Source organism: Lissotriton helveticus, chromosome 5_1 (genome assembly GCF_964261635.1).
Source record: "Lissotriton helveticus chromosome 5_1, aLisHel1.1, whole genome shotgun sequence".
Taxonomy (NCBI): Eukaryota; Metazoa; Chordata; class Amphibia; order Caudata; family Salamandridae; genus Lissotriton; species Lissotriton helveticus.
Window position 1 is genome coordinate 1,158,183,150 of NC_136065.1, and position 17,373 is coordinate 1,158,200,522.

The 17,373-nt window shown below is 48.1% G+C and overlaps 1 protein-coding gene across 1 annotated transcript in view; it reads right to left on the reverse strand.

The window, feature by feature from the left end:
• LOC144752600 (guanylate cyclase 2G-like) overlaps positions 1-17,373 on the reverse strand; it is a 518,353-nt gene that overhangs the window by 404,925 nt on the left and 96,055 nt on the right. Inside the window, exon 2 of the mRNA XM_078640483.1 lies at positions 1,937-2,285. Coding sequence (XP_078496609.1) covers positions 1,937-2,285 — 349 coding nt within the window. The remainder of the gene's footprint in view (positions 1-1,936; positions 2,286-17,373) is intronic.

Consider the following 17,373-nt stretch of genomic DNA (forward strand, 5'->3'; position numbering starts at 1 on the left):
GGATGCCTGCACTGGGAAGTGGGGCATTATTAAAACCAGCTGTCTGGTGCACATGATTGCAGGGTGTGATAGTAAGTGCTGGATCAGCTGGTGTCCCCCAGGTGTGGCTCTAAATGCAAGATCGGTATGTGTTACCTCATTCCCCAGGGATAGTCTATGCTCTGTTAGTTCTATTCATGAAGACACAATGCTGACCACCTTCTCCAACATGCTGTCCAAGGTGACGGCGTGGCGAGAGGGTGGTCGGCCAATACGTTTCCCCATCGTGGATTTTGATGATCCTGAGTGAATAGCTGCAGGAGGTGGCGGGAACGGTGGTTACAATGAGTCACAACTATGAGATCTTATCCCATAAACAAAGGGATTCCATAGAGCACCCCAAGAGGTACAGCCCGGTGCCTAGGCACACAGATGCCCACACAAAAAAAACAGATACCTCTGTGGGTGCGAGATATGACACAAAGAGTAGTACACAGTACCTTAAGATGTCCTCAGGTCTAACAAGTTAGGGGGTGGCCCAGCCCAGCCTATTCCAGGCGTGTCCGTCCGTGTGTGTCCTGCGACGCAGGACCCACGGGTCGAGGGTAAGCGCCTCCTGGCGCATTTACGTATTGTTGGCAGTGCTCTGACCGCGGTGCTCCTTGGGGAACAGTCCCCTGGCTGCTGGTTTCTGAGACGGGCTTGTTTGATTTTTTAGAGTTCCTGAGAGGTCTTTCATTCCAAGTGAATAGATTTGAAGGTCAGCCTTGAGTACTGCAGTAGTTAACCACAGTAGCATCAATGGTGTTGCTGCCCTTGTTCAAGGAAAACTCACAATGTTCACTGGAGGTGGTTAATTACTGCTCAAGTCTTGCCAGCAAACACCATGCCTGGGCAATGAGCCACAAAATATGCTACGCCCCCTGCACCATCTCCTCTCCCTATATCTTCCTGTGTTTGCACTGTAACATGATAGTGAAGCAGAAACTGGTATTGAAGGAACATCCTAGGCTCGTACAGAAGCAGAAGTTGAGGAATTGAATGCAAGGAAGAAGCACAAGCAGGAGAGCTGGAGCGAAGATCCTGACAGCTAAAAGGAGATAAGCAGAGGCCAAGGTCAGCAGGGCAGGACCACAAGCCATGCCCTATGTGTACTGGAGCTAGAAGGCTAAAGAAGGAAATGCATTGAAGGAAAATGGGCAAAAAGACCCAATTGTTCTCTTCTACGATCACACTCTAACCTACTTAAAAACTACACATTCTCTGAAATCATTCAGCTGATTGGGCGTCGTGGGGTGCTCCAAAACCACAAAGTCACTCAAATTAGCCAGTTATTGTAGCTAGCAATTATAACACACTCCTAATGCACTGCTCATGGTGTCACATGTAATAGCACCCGTGACATTACCGATAATGTTATCAATTACACAGTTCTGGCTCTGTAGATAACCAGCAAATGGTATGACTAGAGACCATGCCTTATAGCTGCTCCATGCAAGTGTGTAAACCGCAAGCCATGGCACAATTATATCTTCTCAAGAAACAAACAGGGACAATCGTTATGTAACAGGCACAGGCCAGCACGGACTACAAAAAAGGCATTGTTACACGTGGTCCCATGTGTGCCTTATGTCTTGTAAAAAGCAGAAATTATGTCACTGGTAAGATCAATAGTGAAACCCTGAGCAGTACTTTGGAGCACTAATAAGAGTTTTGATTAACATTATCAGAGAATTTTAGGAATTGCACAATTTTGATCTTAAACATAACATCTTTTTAATTTAAGTTTTGTAGTGGCGTTTTATTTCCAGAATCTGATCTGAGGAGAGAACCATAATGTCCCTTAAAGTATGTTTTTCAGTGACGTTGTTCTATAACCTGAGAGATTTTTATAAAAAGAAGCTTTCAATCTCTATATGTACATTCATCAAATATATTAGAGAACTACTGAACTCACTTCTTGCATTTATTGACACATGTTTAAGGTTGTCTCGAAGGGCTTCTGGATCTTTCATCTCATACTTCAACTTGGCGGTGATGGTGAAATTTGCCTTGAGTTGGTTTTCCACAGTTGTCCAAAGCTCATCAATTTTGTCCCAGGTGGATCCCTCTGCAGCTCCTCCAAAGAGCGCAACATATCGCCAACCAAAGAACTGCAGGGTTTTTTCCAGGACTTCCCCAACCCTCTTGAGGGGGGACACCATTTTGACATATGTGTCATATACTAAGGTGTTGTCCAGCTTTGGAGTCTGGCTGACGAATCCAAACATGGGTATGTTCCACTGTGAGGCTAGTAAGCCTGTTACCTAAGGAACAAAACAACACTCCTGTCATATTCTTGAAATCAACAATTTGGACCGAAAACAAAAGGAAGACATAACTATGCATTTGACTTTTGATCACTGAATTAGGAGTCCTGTTGTAGCGTAGTCATCTGATACATGCAATATTAAAGCATAAATAATGTTTAGAGTGCTGTCCTAAGCAACACATGCACGCTAATCAGATAGTTGCCTGCCTATGCCAGGAAACCTCCTGCCAGTCAAGAAAACCTTTTCTTTCCCTGCACCATACAAGTGTGGACAGTTAGGGCATCCTCATTAGGCATCCAGCACAACTAGCAGAAGAAGCTATGGTAAATTTATGAAATGACCTGGAAGGGTAAAAGGCCAGAGCAACTGTGCTCCATTTACCCCAGCTTTAGCCAAAGAATAACCCTCACAATCTGCATATTCACTCACACGAGTAAATGCAATATGCAGATCGGATTCACACCCCCCCCCAGCCATACTAACCTCATCTGTATTCTATTCATCACCACAGTCAAGAATACTGCAAAAACCCTGACACGTCATGCTTATCAATTCTCACTCTGCAGTTGCCAGCTGACATGGTATATCCCTTCATAACAGTCAGACTATATGCACTGTTTAACAATGAACTATGGTACAATCACTCAACACACAACACAGTTGTCCTTGCCCAAAAAGCTGCATAACAACGTCATACGACTGTAGGAATGTTGGTAATCAGGCACACGTCCTCATGGCCTTGAGCTCTCCATGAATTCTCAACTGAACCTACCTACCTTCGTATTAACCATCTCGCCCTCTCAAAAAAGCAACTTCAACCTGATTGCCAGGCACAAAGAAATTACAATTTCACCCTTGAGGAAATCACAGTTTAGAGCTTGATTTTGTCTCTGGCTCACCATTCATCAGAGTAGCAGATATCAACTTCTGTGTCAACCACGCCAGACTGCTGCCCAACAAGCTACATGATCACTGTTGGCCCTGTGTTGATTTCAGTGCCTTCAGAAGACTGATGCAATGGTTGCACCTCTGAAGGCTCTGAATTTTTGATGCACCACTGCCTTGTTTTATATGGCCCTGCACCAAACCTTTGTTTTTCAGAAACAAATTCCCTAAGTGGAAGTTTATTTCTGAAACACTTTTTGAGTTTACTCACGGGTGATGAGGGGCACTATTCTTTTCTGTCTGTGACTGCCAAGATTTTCCTGATGGTCAATGACAAACAAAATAGCAGACCATCCACATTAAGTAGGACTGATCACTTCTTTCGGGCATTCGCTCGCTTTATAAATTGACAAATCAAATCAAATCAAATCTTTGTAACACAGATCAACAAGTTCAGACAATATCAACAAAACTAAGAAAACCACCAGACACCACACATCATATCCAAATGGTCTTCCCTTAAGGAGCTTTTAAAAGCAGATCTCATAAGCATTCGTACAGCTCTCTGGGAATCAATCTACATATACAAATATTTCCCCTTACCAATCAGAAACCCTTCACTGGAGAAGCAGCCACACACACCACCTCTCAATACAACAAACACCTCTCTCATACAAAATATCTTCCTTGGCACTCTACAAAACATTTTGACAGAAGTATAAATTTTTCCATTATTAAAAAAATTCAACCCTGAGTTTACTTAACCTAGCATGCTTCAAAATATTAAATATAGTGGCCTCAACCTAATTACAAAAGTAGATCAACAAAAAAACCTTTCTACACAATTATCAATCTGGCCTTAGACTACTGAGCATGGAGACAGATTACATTAAAGTCACAGGAAATGCCCCCCTCATTGCTGATAAGAGTGGTTCCTTTCTCTTCATCCAATGGAGCATTTCTGCATAATCCTTTTAACATGCATGGGATTCACTACCACAGCATTTTGCTGTTTCTCATAGTACCTATCATCAGTGGCGTAACAATACCCCTCGCAGCCCCTGCAGGGCAGGGACCCCGAGCTCCGGGGGGACTCCAGCAGTATGTAGATGCCGGAGGCCCTGGCCTGAGAGTTCCTAACTGGGTCTAGAGAGTGGAGAACCCAACTATGTACCTTTCCAGGGGGGCCTTCTCAAGTTTCGTTTTGCCACTGCCTATGATCAATTAAAAAAAAATGGATGCCTTAAGATCCAACTATCTCCAGAGTCCCACAATGATCCATTATCTTAACCTTGAACTCTAATCCACATGTGTAACAGCTCACACTCTTTCTTAACAACCACTGATTCAAAATTCAATTTCAAACTTTACCTAAAACTCTTCACATAAACGAATTTGGCTTCCTCTCCATTCTCCAATCATGGATTTCAGTCCCCTGACAGAAGCTCAATCCACTCAATACAGTGTTCACCATAACCATCAACAGCACAAGACCAACCCAAATCCTGGAAAGGATCCCCAACTTTAAAATGGGCAGATTTATAACACAACTTACAAAAACACAAAGACATTTGGATTAATAACCAAAATGTCTTTCAAAACACATTTTAGCATGGAAATACAAATGGCATAGAGACAATTATCACTCCTATGAATCTGATATCTCTTCAAGGAAATAAAGAAATAAGATCAAATGTCTTATTGTGTAACCTACTGTACATTACGTTTTACCCCTTTCGCTCTATTGTACTGTTCAGTTGTTCTGTAACAATGTATGTCTTTAAGTCTGTACTACTTGTATTTTATTTTATTTGCTACTGAAACATCCAAAACTTATTTGAATTGGAAATGTCTCTCACCATGATGGGCCTACATTTGGCATCATCATCAAGACATGTTGTATTACACTCAAAACTGTCGCTATCAGTGTCGCACTACGGCTGGTGGCAAATCTGAGCCTCTTATTGGGCCAACACAATATAAGGGGCTAACATATTAATAGACTGAAAAGTAAAAAAATGTTTTAAAAATAAGGAAACTGTTCAGGAAAAAGCTGAGGAAACATTTCTTCACGGAATGTCGCCTTCATCTTCAACAAGGGCTCTCTTATCTTCAGCGGTCATCTGAGCCTACAGAGAAGAGACTCATTTACACCCATTCATCTGCACTTGATCTACATGATGTCCCTAATACCTTTTGAGTTAAAACTCTCCATTTCTCTCCATTCAGGTTATGGTAATTATGAACCCCAGCTAATATATACAAACATGCATAGCTACCTTTCAGCTATTCCAGCTCCCCTACACCCAACATCCAGTCTGCATAAAATGGATCCACAAATGGTGCTTTACAATGTCAGGGAGCAAAAGGCAGGGTTTAGTGATTTCAGAGTAACACTTAGCAAGGAGAAAAATAAGGGAAGGAATTATGAACAGGACTTCAGAAATCAAGAACAGGAATACAGGGCTCAAGGGCAGACTGTACCCGAAATGCACTGGCACAAGAAATGCCCTGTTGGTACAGGAAAACTGGAACTAAGATTCAGAGCATGGAACTTGAAGATGTGCCCAACAGGCACTGGGACAAGTAAAGTCTGCTGGCACACGGGATAAACACAGGATTTCAGAACAAGGACATAACACAAATTCAAAACTAGGAAATAAAGGCAACAGCCGCCAATTCATTGAATACGTGATCAGAAGCCCAACAGGGAAAACACAGGAATCAGGAGATCAGGCTAGACAGGAAGATGAGACTGAGAAACAAGGGAAACACATTTGCACAATGCTGCTCAGCCCAGCCACAGAAAGAGTACACTCCAAAAAGCAATAGCATGATTCAGGAACTCCTCTCAAAGAGTCAAGGATTTAGCAGTGTAAGCAACTGGAGAAGAAAACAGGAGCTCCCAGCAACGACAGTTAAAGCATGAGTTCTGAATGCTGAAGCCAGGCTTAAATCCCTCCTTCCAACTATACAGGGTGATTGGATTTCAGAACAGGTATGAGCAGGCTGCAACACAGTGCATGTGAGAGCAGTCAAAGCCCTTCCTCCAGCTCTGTGACCGAAGGAGTGCACAGAGGTTCCAGGACTCAACCAGTATGCAGAACAAAAATCCAGAGTGGAACTGTATTGGATCTAGTTTTGTAATAAGACTAGAATTTGTGCAAGAGCACACATGGGCATGCTGGAAGTGGTAAGCTAGATTTCCAAGTGTAGTATGATTCACCAAAAGTCTCCTCTCCAGCTCTCATGGTAAGTAAAGGCATACAAGTACAATAATGCATTAGTGGCTGAAAAGTAAACCCTATAATACAATCTGGAGTGCATTTAATTTCCAAGAGGGGTTGAATACTGAATTTCACCACATGTTCCAAATTAGCAATCATGTTGGCAGCAGGCTCGTTAAAAGCCCGCATGTGGCGCCACCTGATGGCAGGATCAAAGGATCCTGAATGTATGCCCCGTCTCAAGAAGCTCTGGTCTGTGACCTAAGACAGAGCAAAGCCCATCAGGTCGCAATACAACTTGGAGATGGTACAGTAATTACAGAATCCGGAGCAAGGCCCAAAAACTGTTTCACTCTCCTTCCAGATACACATTAGGGAAAAAAGGTTCACAGGCGAGTTCACCTGATTGGTGATTTCTCTCATCTCTGTAGAATTTGCAGCTTGCTCAATCAGAATAAGTTGCTGAGCAAGTAAATTGTTATTAGAATATTTTGATGTGTTGTTGCCGCGAGCTGTGATTTCTGAAGGTACTGGCATGAAATCACTCAAGGACGAAGTACTTAAGAAAGTGATCTCTTAGGCAGGAATATAAGTTTCTTCTATGGCAGAACAAGCTGGAGCTAAGACTTAAGCAGGATGATTTTTATGCACATTCTCAGCAGTTACAAAGTTGATGGCATAGCTGGAGGGCACATTAGTAGGATCAGATGTTACTGTAGGCAGGGCAAAGCAGTGGGCATGCACAGGAAGTCTGTGTGTCTTAGTCCATTGATTTTGCTTTAATTATAGTAAATTTAACGAATCATTCTCTTCTTGCAATTCTCTTGCAAACATTGATTCAGGCTGAGAATTATATAGTGAAGCTATAGGTATCATAGACGGGTCAGAGATAAACCGAGCACTATATTCCTCATGGGGATATTCATTTTCTATCAGGAGGCTTTCTTTAAAGCCATATGTTTTGTGAGATGTTTGCTTGGAAGCCATAGGTTTAGACACAGTCCTTTTCTTTTTATCTCCATTTATGTTGGTTCTAACAAGTGGCGGCTCCTCCGCTAAGGCAGAGGAACATCGCCTCACTGTTTTTCAGGAGTGTAAAAAAAGGAAAAATAAAATGATAATAACTCAATGTTATTATCATTTTTTTCCCTGCTGAGGCAGTTTTGCGGGGCAGGGCGAGGCTGCTCTGCTCACAGAGGAGCAAGGGGAGGAGTGGTGAGAACTCTGTTAAGTGCGCATGACAGTTTGACTGGCTGTCTTGTGCCGGCCAAACAGTCATGCGCACTAAGCATGTTTTCCACCAGACTATATTATGGTCTGGGTGGAGAACATGCAGATGCCTATAGTCCCCGTCTGAGCGCCGAATCACGGCGCTCAGAACAATCACGCTGCTACTATCAGCAGCGTCATGATTGACTAGGGGAGTCTGTGAACTTCCTGCTTCCGTTCCGGCTGCGGAGAGACAACAGAGGAGAGATGTGATCGAGAGGTATGTTTATTTATTTTTTCTACACAATCAACTCCTCCCATACCCTCCTCCCTCCCCTTCACCCCCGATCCATGCCAGCCGCCACTGGTTCTAACTAAGCAAAGCATCACCCCAGGAACCAGATAAATGTGTGGTGCTTCAATCTGTCAGGGAGCAAAGTCAAAGCCCAGTGATTCCAGGGATAACACAAAGAAGAAAACACAAGTAGGATTTATGAACAGGACTTCAGAAGGGGGCGTGGCTTAGCAAAATGGCCGGCTAGACGCGTTTTCGTCCAGCTACTGCCCAATGCCTCCATAATCCTTCATAATCCTGGCACATTGAACTTTTTAACACCGCTCCTGAGGTGAGAAGCCTCCCTGGACCTCCACAGAGCCGAAGCGGCGTGGTAATCCTCACCCGCGATAGAGATACGCCCGGTGGCCCGCGGCAGACCCGCTGGAACCTGCAGCCTGCAAATGGTGGCCGCCATGCTGCGGAGCAAGTGATGGGCGCTGTCGCGATCAGAGAAGCCCTGGAGGTCGGCGGTGACCCTGCGTGAGGGGACGGAGTGGAGTGCAGACCCCAGCGGGAGAGTGCAGGCGATCGGCGGCGACGGGGCGTGACCGGCGGGCGGATCGCCGCCCACCCTTGGTGTCAGCACCTACGTGAGGCCGGTGAGGAGCGGCCTACTCGCGCCCTGGCTGCGGCTGCCTGAGGACACCGGGAGGGCCTACAGTAAGACCAGTACCCGCTGGGGCCGGGCTGCCTGGGTGTTGTTTCTCCCCCTCCACCCCCTGGGGGACGATTGGACCCAGTGGTGCTTCAGAGGCGAGGGAATCCTGGACTGCTGGCTCTTGGAGAGGGGCGATTGGGAGAGCTAGGCCCCCGGGCGGCAGGTGTGGCGCGATCCACTGGCACCGCGGCTCCTGATGTTTGGAGGAGACGTAGAGACCCACAAGCTGGATGGACATATTGAGGAATGACCCCCCCCTGCCCCTCCTTGCAGCACGATGCCCCGGAGGTCCCCGATTCAGTGACGGGGTGGACCGGCAGTGTGCGGATCCGCGGCTGACCCGTGGGCGAGACTTTGGAGCCTAGAGGTGAGATCCCCGCAGGGCCGTGGTGTGGGGTGCAATATCCATGCAGACAATACATTCCTGGCGAGTGCTAATATACCACAGGGCTGCAGACGTGTGGTGGTGCGACTTCCACCGACGAGGCCCGGAGACGGCGCGAGAACTGGCCTGGACTGCGTGGACGGTGACTTGTGGCCAGAACCGACGGGATGTGCGTGGCTGCCCCCGGGGCCTGGCCGACACTTGCGAGGTGGTCCCTGCTGTGGTTGCGCTAGATAATCATGGCACCCCCCCCCCTGCAAGGTGCCCTCTGAGACGCCCTCGAGCGGTCGCGCCGTTATGGGGAAAGACCGGCAGACAAGGGGAGCCCAGGCAAATAAGATCGTGCAATACACGGTCCCAGGCCCCACATCGGCGGAACGCCCCAGAGTAGATGGAGACCCACCAAGATACAGCAGCCCGGGACAAAGCCGATATCTTAGCAGCAATTCGCGACTCCAGGGTGGCGTTGGAAACCAAAATGGACGGGATGGCCATGGACATCAACCACCTGCGCCTAGACCTCAGAAAGGGGGCGGACAGGGTTAACACCACGGAGGGAGACTTGAGTGTATTGCAATCCGAGGTCCGTCAGCTGAGGAAGAAGGTCACAGCCCTCCAGGATCATGTGGCCAGGGCGAGGATGCAGAAAGGCGGTCCCAGAGGAATTACATTCGCTTCTTGGGATTCCCGGAGTAGACAGAAGGGCCGGCGGCGGACCTATTCCTTGAGGACTGGATTGGCAAGGTTTTTCCAAATCTGCAATTATCCAAATTGTTTGCAGTGGAGAGGGCTCACAGGGCCCTGGGGCCGCCGCCGGGATCCCCACCTAGGGCCATCATAGCCCGGTTCTTTAATTTCAGGGACCGGGACTTGATCCTTCAACACATTCCCAGAACAGGTCCGCCCAAATTTGACAATCATGACATCCATATATTCCCAGATTATACGAGAAAGGTTCAGGATCTCCAGAACAACTTTCTAAGGGTTAAGAGACGGATGCGAAGCCAGAACATTAAATATAGCCTGCTCTTCCCGGCCAGGCTCCGAGTGCAACACGGCGATAGGACACATTTCTTCGACCGCCCGTCGGACGCGGACGACTGGATGGACTCGTTGGGCCTGGCGGGCCATGACCACACACAGGGCTGGCAGGAGCAGAGACGTCGGAGCGGGCGACGGCGGAACGGGCGACGGCGGAGCCAGCGGCACGGAGAGGGAGGTCAACCCCTGGGAGGACGTGCTCTCGCAGAAAGTGGACGTATCATGGTGGGCCCGGATGGTACTCTCTGGGCGGAACTGGAGGCGATCCCGACCCAGAACCAGTTCTCCCCATTGTGTTTGGTACAAGAAACACAGTCGGATTCGGGGGGCGCCCCCAGCCCGGCTGTTGAACCTGCAAGAGACAAATGACTGATGGACCCGGTGCCCAGAGCGAGACACATGGGGTCTTGGGCAATCTGAGTATCTTTATTCTCCGACCCGGGGGGAGCTGTACAGGCCCGAGTGACTTATGGGAGGGGCCTTTCTCCCAGAGACTGGGGGGGACAAAGAGAGGAGGGGGGCTGGAAACCTGTTTTTTTACAATGGCGACACTATTGTGCCGAGCATGGAATTAAGTGACCGGCTCTAGAGTGCTGAGGCGGCCGGCTAGACCACTGGCAGGTGATAAGTACAAATTAGTAACATGGAATGTTAGGGGGCTCAATAACATGATTAAGCCAATTAGGGTGGCCACCTACCTCCGGCGCTATGGGGGTCAGTATTCCATTGCTACAGGAGACACACCTTTGGGGAGACTGTCTTAAGTATGTCCAGCGTAGGTGGCGGGGGCAATTTTTAGCCACATTTTACTCCGGGTTCGCCAGAGGTGCATTGATATGGGTGGCACCGGGAGTCCCTTTCAGGGCCAAGCACACTAAACTGGATCCGGAGGGCAGGTTTGTGATAGTGGTGGGGACGTTAGATGGGCGTAGTGTATGCTTGGTGAATGTTTATGCTCCGAACAGTGATGATGGGGAGTTTCTGGGTCGGCTGCTGGGACAGTTAGACCTGGACCTGGACACAGAGCTACTTGGCGCAGGGGACTTTAACTGTGCCCTTGATGGAGAACTAGATAGATACCCCCCTAAATTAGATGCCAAACCTAAGATGAGGGAGGCGATGAACCAGATGCTCCAAAGTTATGGCCTGTTAGATGTATGGAGGCACCGCAACCCAGTCCATCGGGTGCACTCGTGCTACACTCCTGCTGCCAATACCTATAGCAGATTGGACTACTTCTTCCTCCAGGGAACGGCAATGTATCAAGTAGCGGAGATCCAATATTTGGCTCGCTACTTGTCCGACCACACCCCGCTCCTGCTTACATATTCGATAGGCAGACCGCGGACCAAGATCCCGCTCTGGAGACTCAACACAGACGCCTTGAGCAACACTACCTATAAAGAAGCTATTTCGCAGGGGCTCGAGAGGTATCTGGAGGTGAACAGGGGCTTGGCTAGCACCAGGGCGACAGAGTGGGACGCCATGAAAGTTCTACTTCGAGGGATCTGTTTGTCCACGGCGGTAGGGGTAAAAGGGTGTTAGAATGGGATCTCCGACAGTATGAGGACCGTCTGGTAGTGATGGAAAAAGACTTTTCCACAGACAAGGAACGGCTGCCGGAGTAGACGCCCATGCTCCAACAGCTGGGGGACACATGGGCCTCGCTTGACAAATGTAATAGAACGGCCAGTAGGTGGAGATGGTACTCGGAGGGCGATAAGGCTGGGAAGCTGCTGGCGCGTCTAATCTGGGCGGAAACTCAACCCCGCCTGATTCTGGCACTGAAGAATGAGATGGGCCAGTTGGTGTATACTCAACAGGCGATTAATGATGTATTTCGGTCCCTTCTATGCAAAATTTACCTAGAGTCTCAGCCTTCAGCGGGACCTGTGGGCGTGGAAACATTTTTTGAGGGGGTGCAGCTGCCCTGTGTGGACGCGGACAGTCAGGAGGAACTGGGGGGGCCCCTCCGAGAAGAGGAATTACAAGCCGCAATAGCCCACGTGCAGACGGCAAAATCCCCAGGGATGGACGGATTAGCTGCTGAACTATATAAAGAGTTTAAGGGGGTTTTGGTCCCGAAACTCTTTGAAATTGCCACGGTGGCTTACGACCGAGACTCGCTCCCAGATTCCATGCGGGTAGCGACGATAGTCATGATCCCCAAGCCGGGCAAGGATCCTCTTCTTGCCGGATCGTATAGGCCTATATCCATGCTGAATGTGGACTTGAAAATTATCAGCCAGGTGCAGGCCAGTAGACTCCTCCCCTACCTTAGGCGACTGGTCCACGATGACCAATCATGTTTTATTCCGGGCAGGAATACGTTACGGAATATTCGTCGCTTGGCCCATGTCATGCAGGCCTTGGGGGGACGGTCCCAGCAAAACACACTAGTATTTCTTAATATTGAACAAGCGTTTGACTTGATCCGGTGGGCCTACCTCTGGAAGGTGCTTTTGAAACTGGGACTAGGGGAGGGGGTTTGTAAAGGGGATACAACTGCTCTACACCCGACTGGTGGCCAGGGTCCGCACGGGACAATACGTGTCAGACGAAATACCCATAACGAGGGGGACGCATCAGGGGTGCCCTCTCTTGCCCATACTTTTTGCCCTGGCAAACGAGCCGCTGCATGTCATCTCCGCACAGTACTTGAGGGTCAGGGCATTCGAGTGGGGGATATGGAGCACGTGGTGTCCCTGTATGCGGACGACGCGATGATTTATTTAAATCAGCTGACGCAGTCGTTGCCGACCTTGATGGCCGCACTATCGCGGTTTGCAGCTGCTTCTGGTCTTGCGGTGAATAAAGCAAAATCTCAGCTCTACGCGATTGGGGAGCGTTCCGACTGGGAGGGTGTCCAACGCCCGGTGATAGGACTCCCGTGGGTGGATGATACACTTCGCTATCTGGGCATATGGATCTGACGGAACTCATCCACCTTCTTCCAGCACAATATGGGTAGGATAATCCGGGGTCTGAAGGGGAGTATCACCTTCTGGAATACCCTTAAGCTCTCCTTGATGGGGAAGATCGCCTTAATCAAAATGGTGGTCCTCCCGCGCTGTCTGTACACAATGCAAGGGTCTTTTTATGAGCTGCCGCACCGGGTCTTTCGAGAACTGGATTCCATATATTAGTCCTCCTATTGTGGAACGGGAAGCGGTGTAGGGTGAGTCTAGAGGTCCTGAAGCGTAGATGGGTCGCAGGGGGTTTAGAAGTCCAGGATCTGGAACTCTATTACTTTGCATCACAACTGCAACATGCTATTGCATGGCCGGATACGGACCCCTCTTGGGAGAGGTCCTTGCTGGCAGGTACTTATGGGAGTGGGCAGTTGGGAGCACAGCTCTGGCAGGTGGAGAGGCGACGAGACCAAGGCCCCCCGCTAGCGCGGTTGGTGGCCACGATATGGGATCGAGTAGTAAGGCGCCTGATTCGCGACAGACCGTTCGCCCCTGACATGGATCTCTGGCTGATGCCACCCTTTGCCCGGATAGAACAGGTCATGTCCACAGACAAGTGCCTGATGCTAGCTGACCTTTATCCAGACGATAAATTTATTACCTATCAGGAGGCGGTGAACTCTTTCGAGCAGGGACCGGGGCAATTTCTCCAATACGCTAAATTAGCAGCAACAGCGCGCCAGCTCTGGCCGTCATTTCCAGAGGCTCCAGTGCACACCCGCACTCTGGTCACCATGTTAGCGATGGCGGGGGGCCGTAAGTTTGTGACTCACCTATACAGGGCATTAAGGGAGGATAAAAAGTTGTGGCCCCTGAAGGCGGAAGATAAGTGGCAGCAGGTGTGTCCACAGGAGATTACCCCCGAGAGTGTGAAAAAATACATGAAAGTGTGCGGAAAGTGACAGTGAGCAAACGCTTTAAGCAAATCCAATATAATATTATACCCATGACTTACCTGTCGCCCAAACGGCTCCAGGCCATTGATAGTACCAGAGACTCCCACTGCCCGAGATGTCGCAGTGCAAGGGCGGATTTTATACACATGGTGTGGGCGTGCCCCGTGCTCCAGTCTTACTGTGTGTTGGTTTTGGAGGTTCTGGCGAGGGTGACGGGGTGGATAGTAGACCTGGACCCTTGTGCTTGCCTCCTGGGCTTGATCCCCCGGGATCCCAAACGGAAGGTAAGCAGGCAGTTCCTAATATTAGGCCTGGTCACAGCCCAGCATCGTATTGCAATCCATTGGTTGTCCCCACAGGGCCCGACGCTGTTGAAATGGAGGGCGGACCTACGGGAGTGAGCACTGGCAGAGGAAGGGCATATGCGGAATACTAGGAGGGATGGCAAACTACCTGAGGTCTTGTTGGCTTGGGGGGCAATGTTCCAAGAGTTGGTGGGACAGGACACCCAATCGACACAGGGCAGTTCGGAGTCAGTGCCCACCGGGTGGGGGGTGGCTCCAGTTCAGGACGAAGGGACACACGGTGACCCACCATAGGGAGTATGTGACTCTGACCTTATCTTTTTTCTCTTTTTATGAACCCGGCAGCAGGGGAGGGGATGGGGGGGCGGGGTTGGGGGGGGAGTTCTCATACAGTTGTATAATGTTTAAGCAGAAAAGTAACTGCAAATGTGGTAGATGGAGGACTTATTCACAAAAGCACATTTTAAAAAACTAAAAAAGAAAATGTGCTGCGGGTAGATGCCTGCTCTTTGAAATGAGGAAGTGATAACTGTCACGTACTGCTATAAGTTATATAAACCTGTTGAACCTAGGGAGACCGTGAGTGCAGATGAAAGCAGTATGTACTGAAGACTATATGTAATGATGCCACTGATGCTGTGTGTTTAACCTGAAAATTCAATAAAAAATAAAAAATATTTAAAACAGGACTTCAGAAATCAAGAACAGAAATAGAGGGATCAAGAGCAGGCTATGTCAACTGGCACGGGAACAAGCAATGCCCTTTTGATACAGGGAAATTTGAACTAGGATTCAGAGCAAGGAACTCGAGGCTGTACCTAACAGGCACTGCGTCAAGTAATGCCCTGATTGGATGTGGGATAAACACTAGAATTCAGAACAAGGTCAGAACAGAAATTCCGAACAAGAAAATAAAAGGAAGCGCTGACAACTCGGCAAATACATAGTCAGAAGCCCAACAGGGAAAACACAGAAATCAGGATATCAGGCTATAAATGAAGGTGAGACTGAGAACCAAGGGAAACACGTAAGCACCATCCTGTTCAGGCCAGCCACAAGAAAACACAACACTGCAAAAAGCAGCAGTAAGAATCAGGAACTCCTGTCAAGGATCCAGCAGTGCAGGCAGCTGGAGAAGAAAGCAAGAGCAACCAGCAACTGCAATTGAAGCACCAGTTCGGAATGCAGAAGCCAGTCTTAATTCCCTCCTCCTAGCCACACAGGGTGATTAGATTTCACAACAGTTGTGAGCAGATTACAGCACAGTGCAGGTGAGAGCAGTCAAAGTCCCTACTCCAGCTCCCTGCCTGAAGGAGTGCACAGACATTCCAGGAAGCAACCAGTAGGCAGAGCGAAAATCCAGAGTGGAACATGGATCAGATCTAGTAAGACCAGAATTCATGCATGTGAGCACATGTTGCAGGGATTCTGCCCCAAAACTGAACTATGCATATGATTAAAAGACCTTTGTGCATAGGGACTGAGTCATCCTACCACCTTAGTACCTATGAATCCAGGACCGACTAGGTATAGTGTCTCACTCGCTCTTCTGCTCACTCACAGAGAAAACAAATGATTAGACAGCCCAGAACACAACAATCCTAAATCTCTCAGGAATCGCAGTTGCAAGACACACCCTTTCGCTCATACTCTTGAACTTGTTTACAATAAGATCTGACAGAGACACAAACAAGTTTAAAATGTTTATTTTAACCAACGTCCTCTGTTATGCAGTATACGTGCCAAAACAAGCAGGAAAATGCATAATACAAATACGGTCAGCATAGCAGTTAGTCCATAAATCATGAAAGGAGATGTCATTATGAAAAGACAGTATAGCCTAACCTCCCTCCCCTTGCATAGAAGTGGTAGTATTATATATTAGAAGATCTCTGGGCTTTGTCTGCAGACCCCATACCTTAGCCTATAGATCGTAGATCTACATCATAGGTGCTACCTCGCTCTTCTCTCTGGAACGGTCCCTCTCCAAGTGTGTGCTACCCAGGTGCTAAGTCCTTGTCAGAACAAAATAACAAGGGGCAATGTTGTTCGACCTTGCTCACAATGTTCAGACTAAATCCCAGGAACCTGCAGAGAGTGAACACAGCAATGAGTTCTCATGTGAAAATGGCAATAGAGACAGTTGCAAAAAAATAAAGTCTTGTAGTAACATGCACAAAAGAGCGGGCAATCTGAAGCATGCTGACTTACAGAAAACGACAATGTCCCCATGGACCATGTGACACGCATGGGCACGCTGGAAGAGAACTACAGAGTTCCATGTAAAACATGATTCACCAAAAGTATCCTCTTCAGCTCTCATGGTAAGGTAAAGCACACAAGTACCATAATGCATTAGGGGTTGATAAGTAAACGCTGTAATGAAATCTGAAGTGGATCTGATTTCCAAGAGGGTTTGAATATTGAAGTTCAGCACAGGTTCCAAATTAGTATTCATGAAGGCAGCTGACATGCAGAAGGTCTTCACTTAGTGTCACCTGATGGCAAGACCATAGAATCCTGACATACAGAGAAATTTGAATTCCCTCTATGTTTGACCTCCCGATAATCAGAGAAGTATGTTGCACCATTGTTCCATGCTTAGAAGCAAGGGATCAGACTAAGCACTGCCTTCCAGGGTTGCTGTGCTATCTATACCATGCCGAGTTAGGTAGTTGGTAGATCTACTCTGAAAGTAATCTGGACAGACTTGTTAAGGCACTAGCAAGTTAGAAGCTATTAAGGGTGAACAGCATCCCATTGATGTTCAGATTTCAACTGACTATCTTCAAAGCCTCATGCTCCATTTTCTGTCTGCAAAACAAGGCAACAAGAAGGGGATGTTGGGATCACTTTTGTCCCACCATTGGGCTTCCTGTGTAGGGAATAATGTTTCTAGGGTAAAGTGTTGCCTTTACATGCAGGCGAGGCAGGCACAGGTAACATTGGTGCGGCGGGCAGGGGGGAAGTTGAAGGACGACGGGATGGGGAAAGTAAAATAAAAAAATAAATAAAGCTACTTACCTTGCGCCCACCTCATCGCTGACTCAGTGATGCGGCGAACGTAAGGTAAGCCGCTTTATACATTTTTTTATTTTACTTTCCCTATACGGTTGTCTGTTGACTACCCCTCACCCCACCCGACCCCAGCCCATCGCTGTTACCTG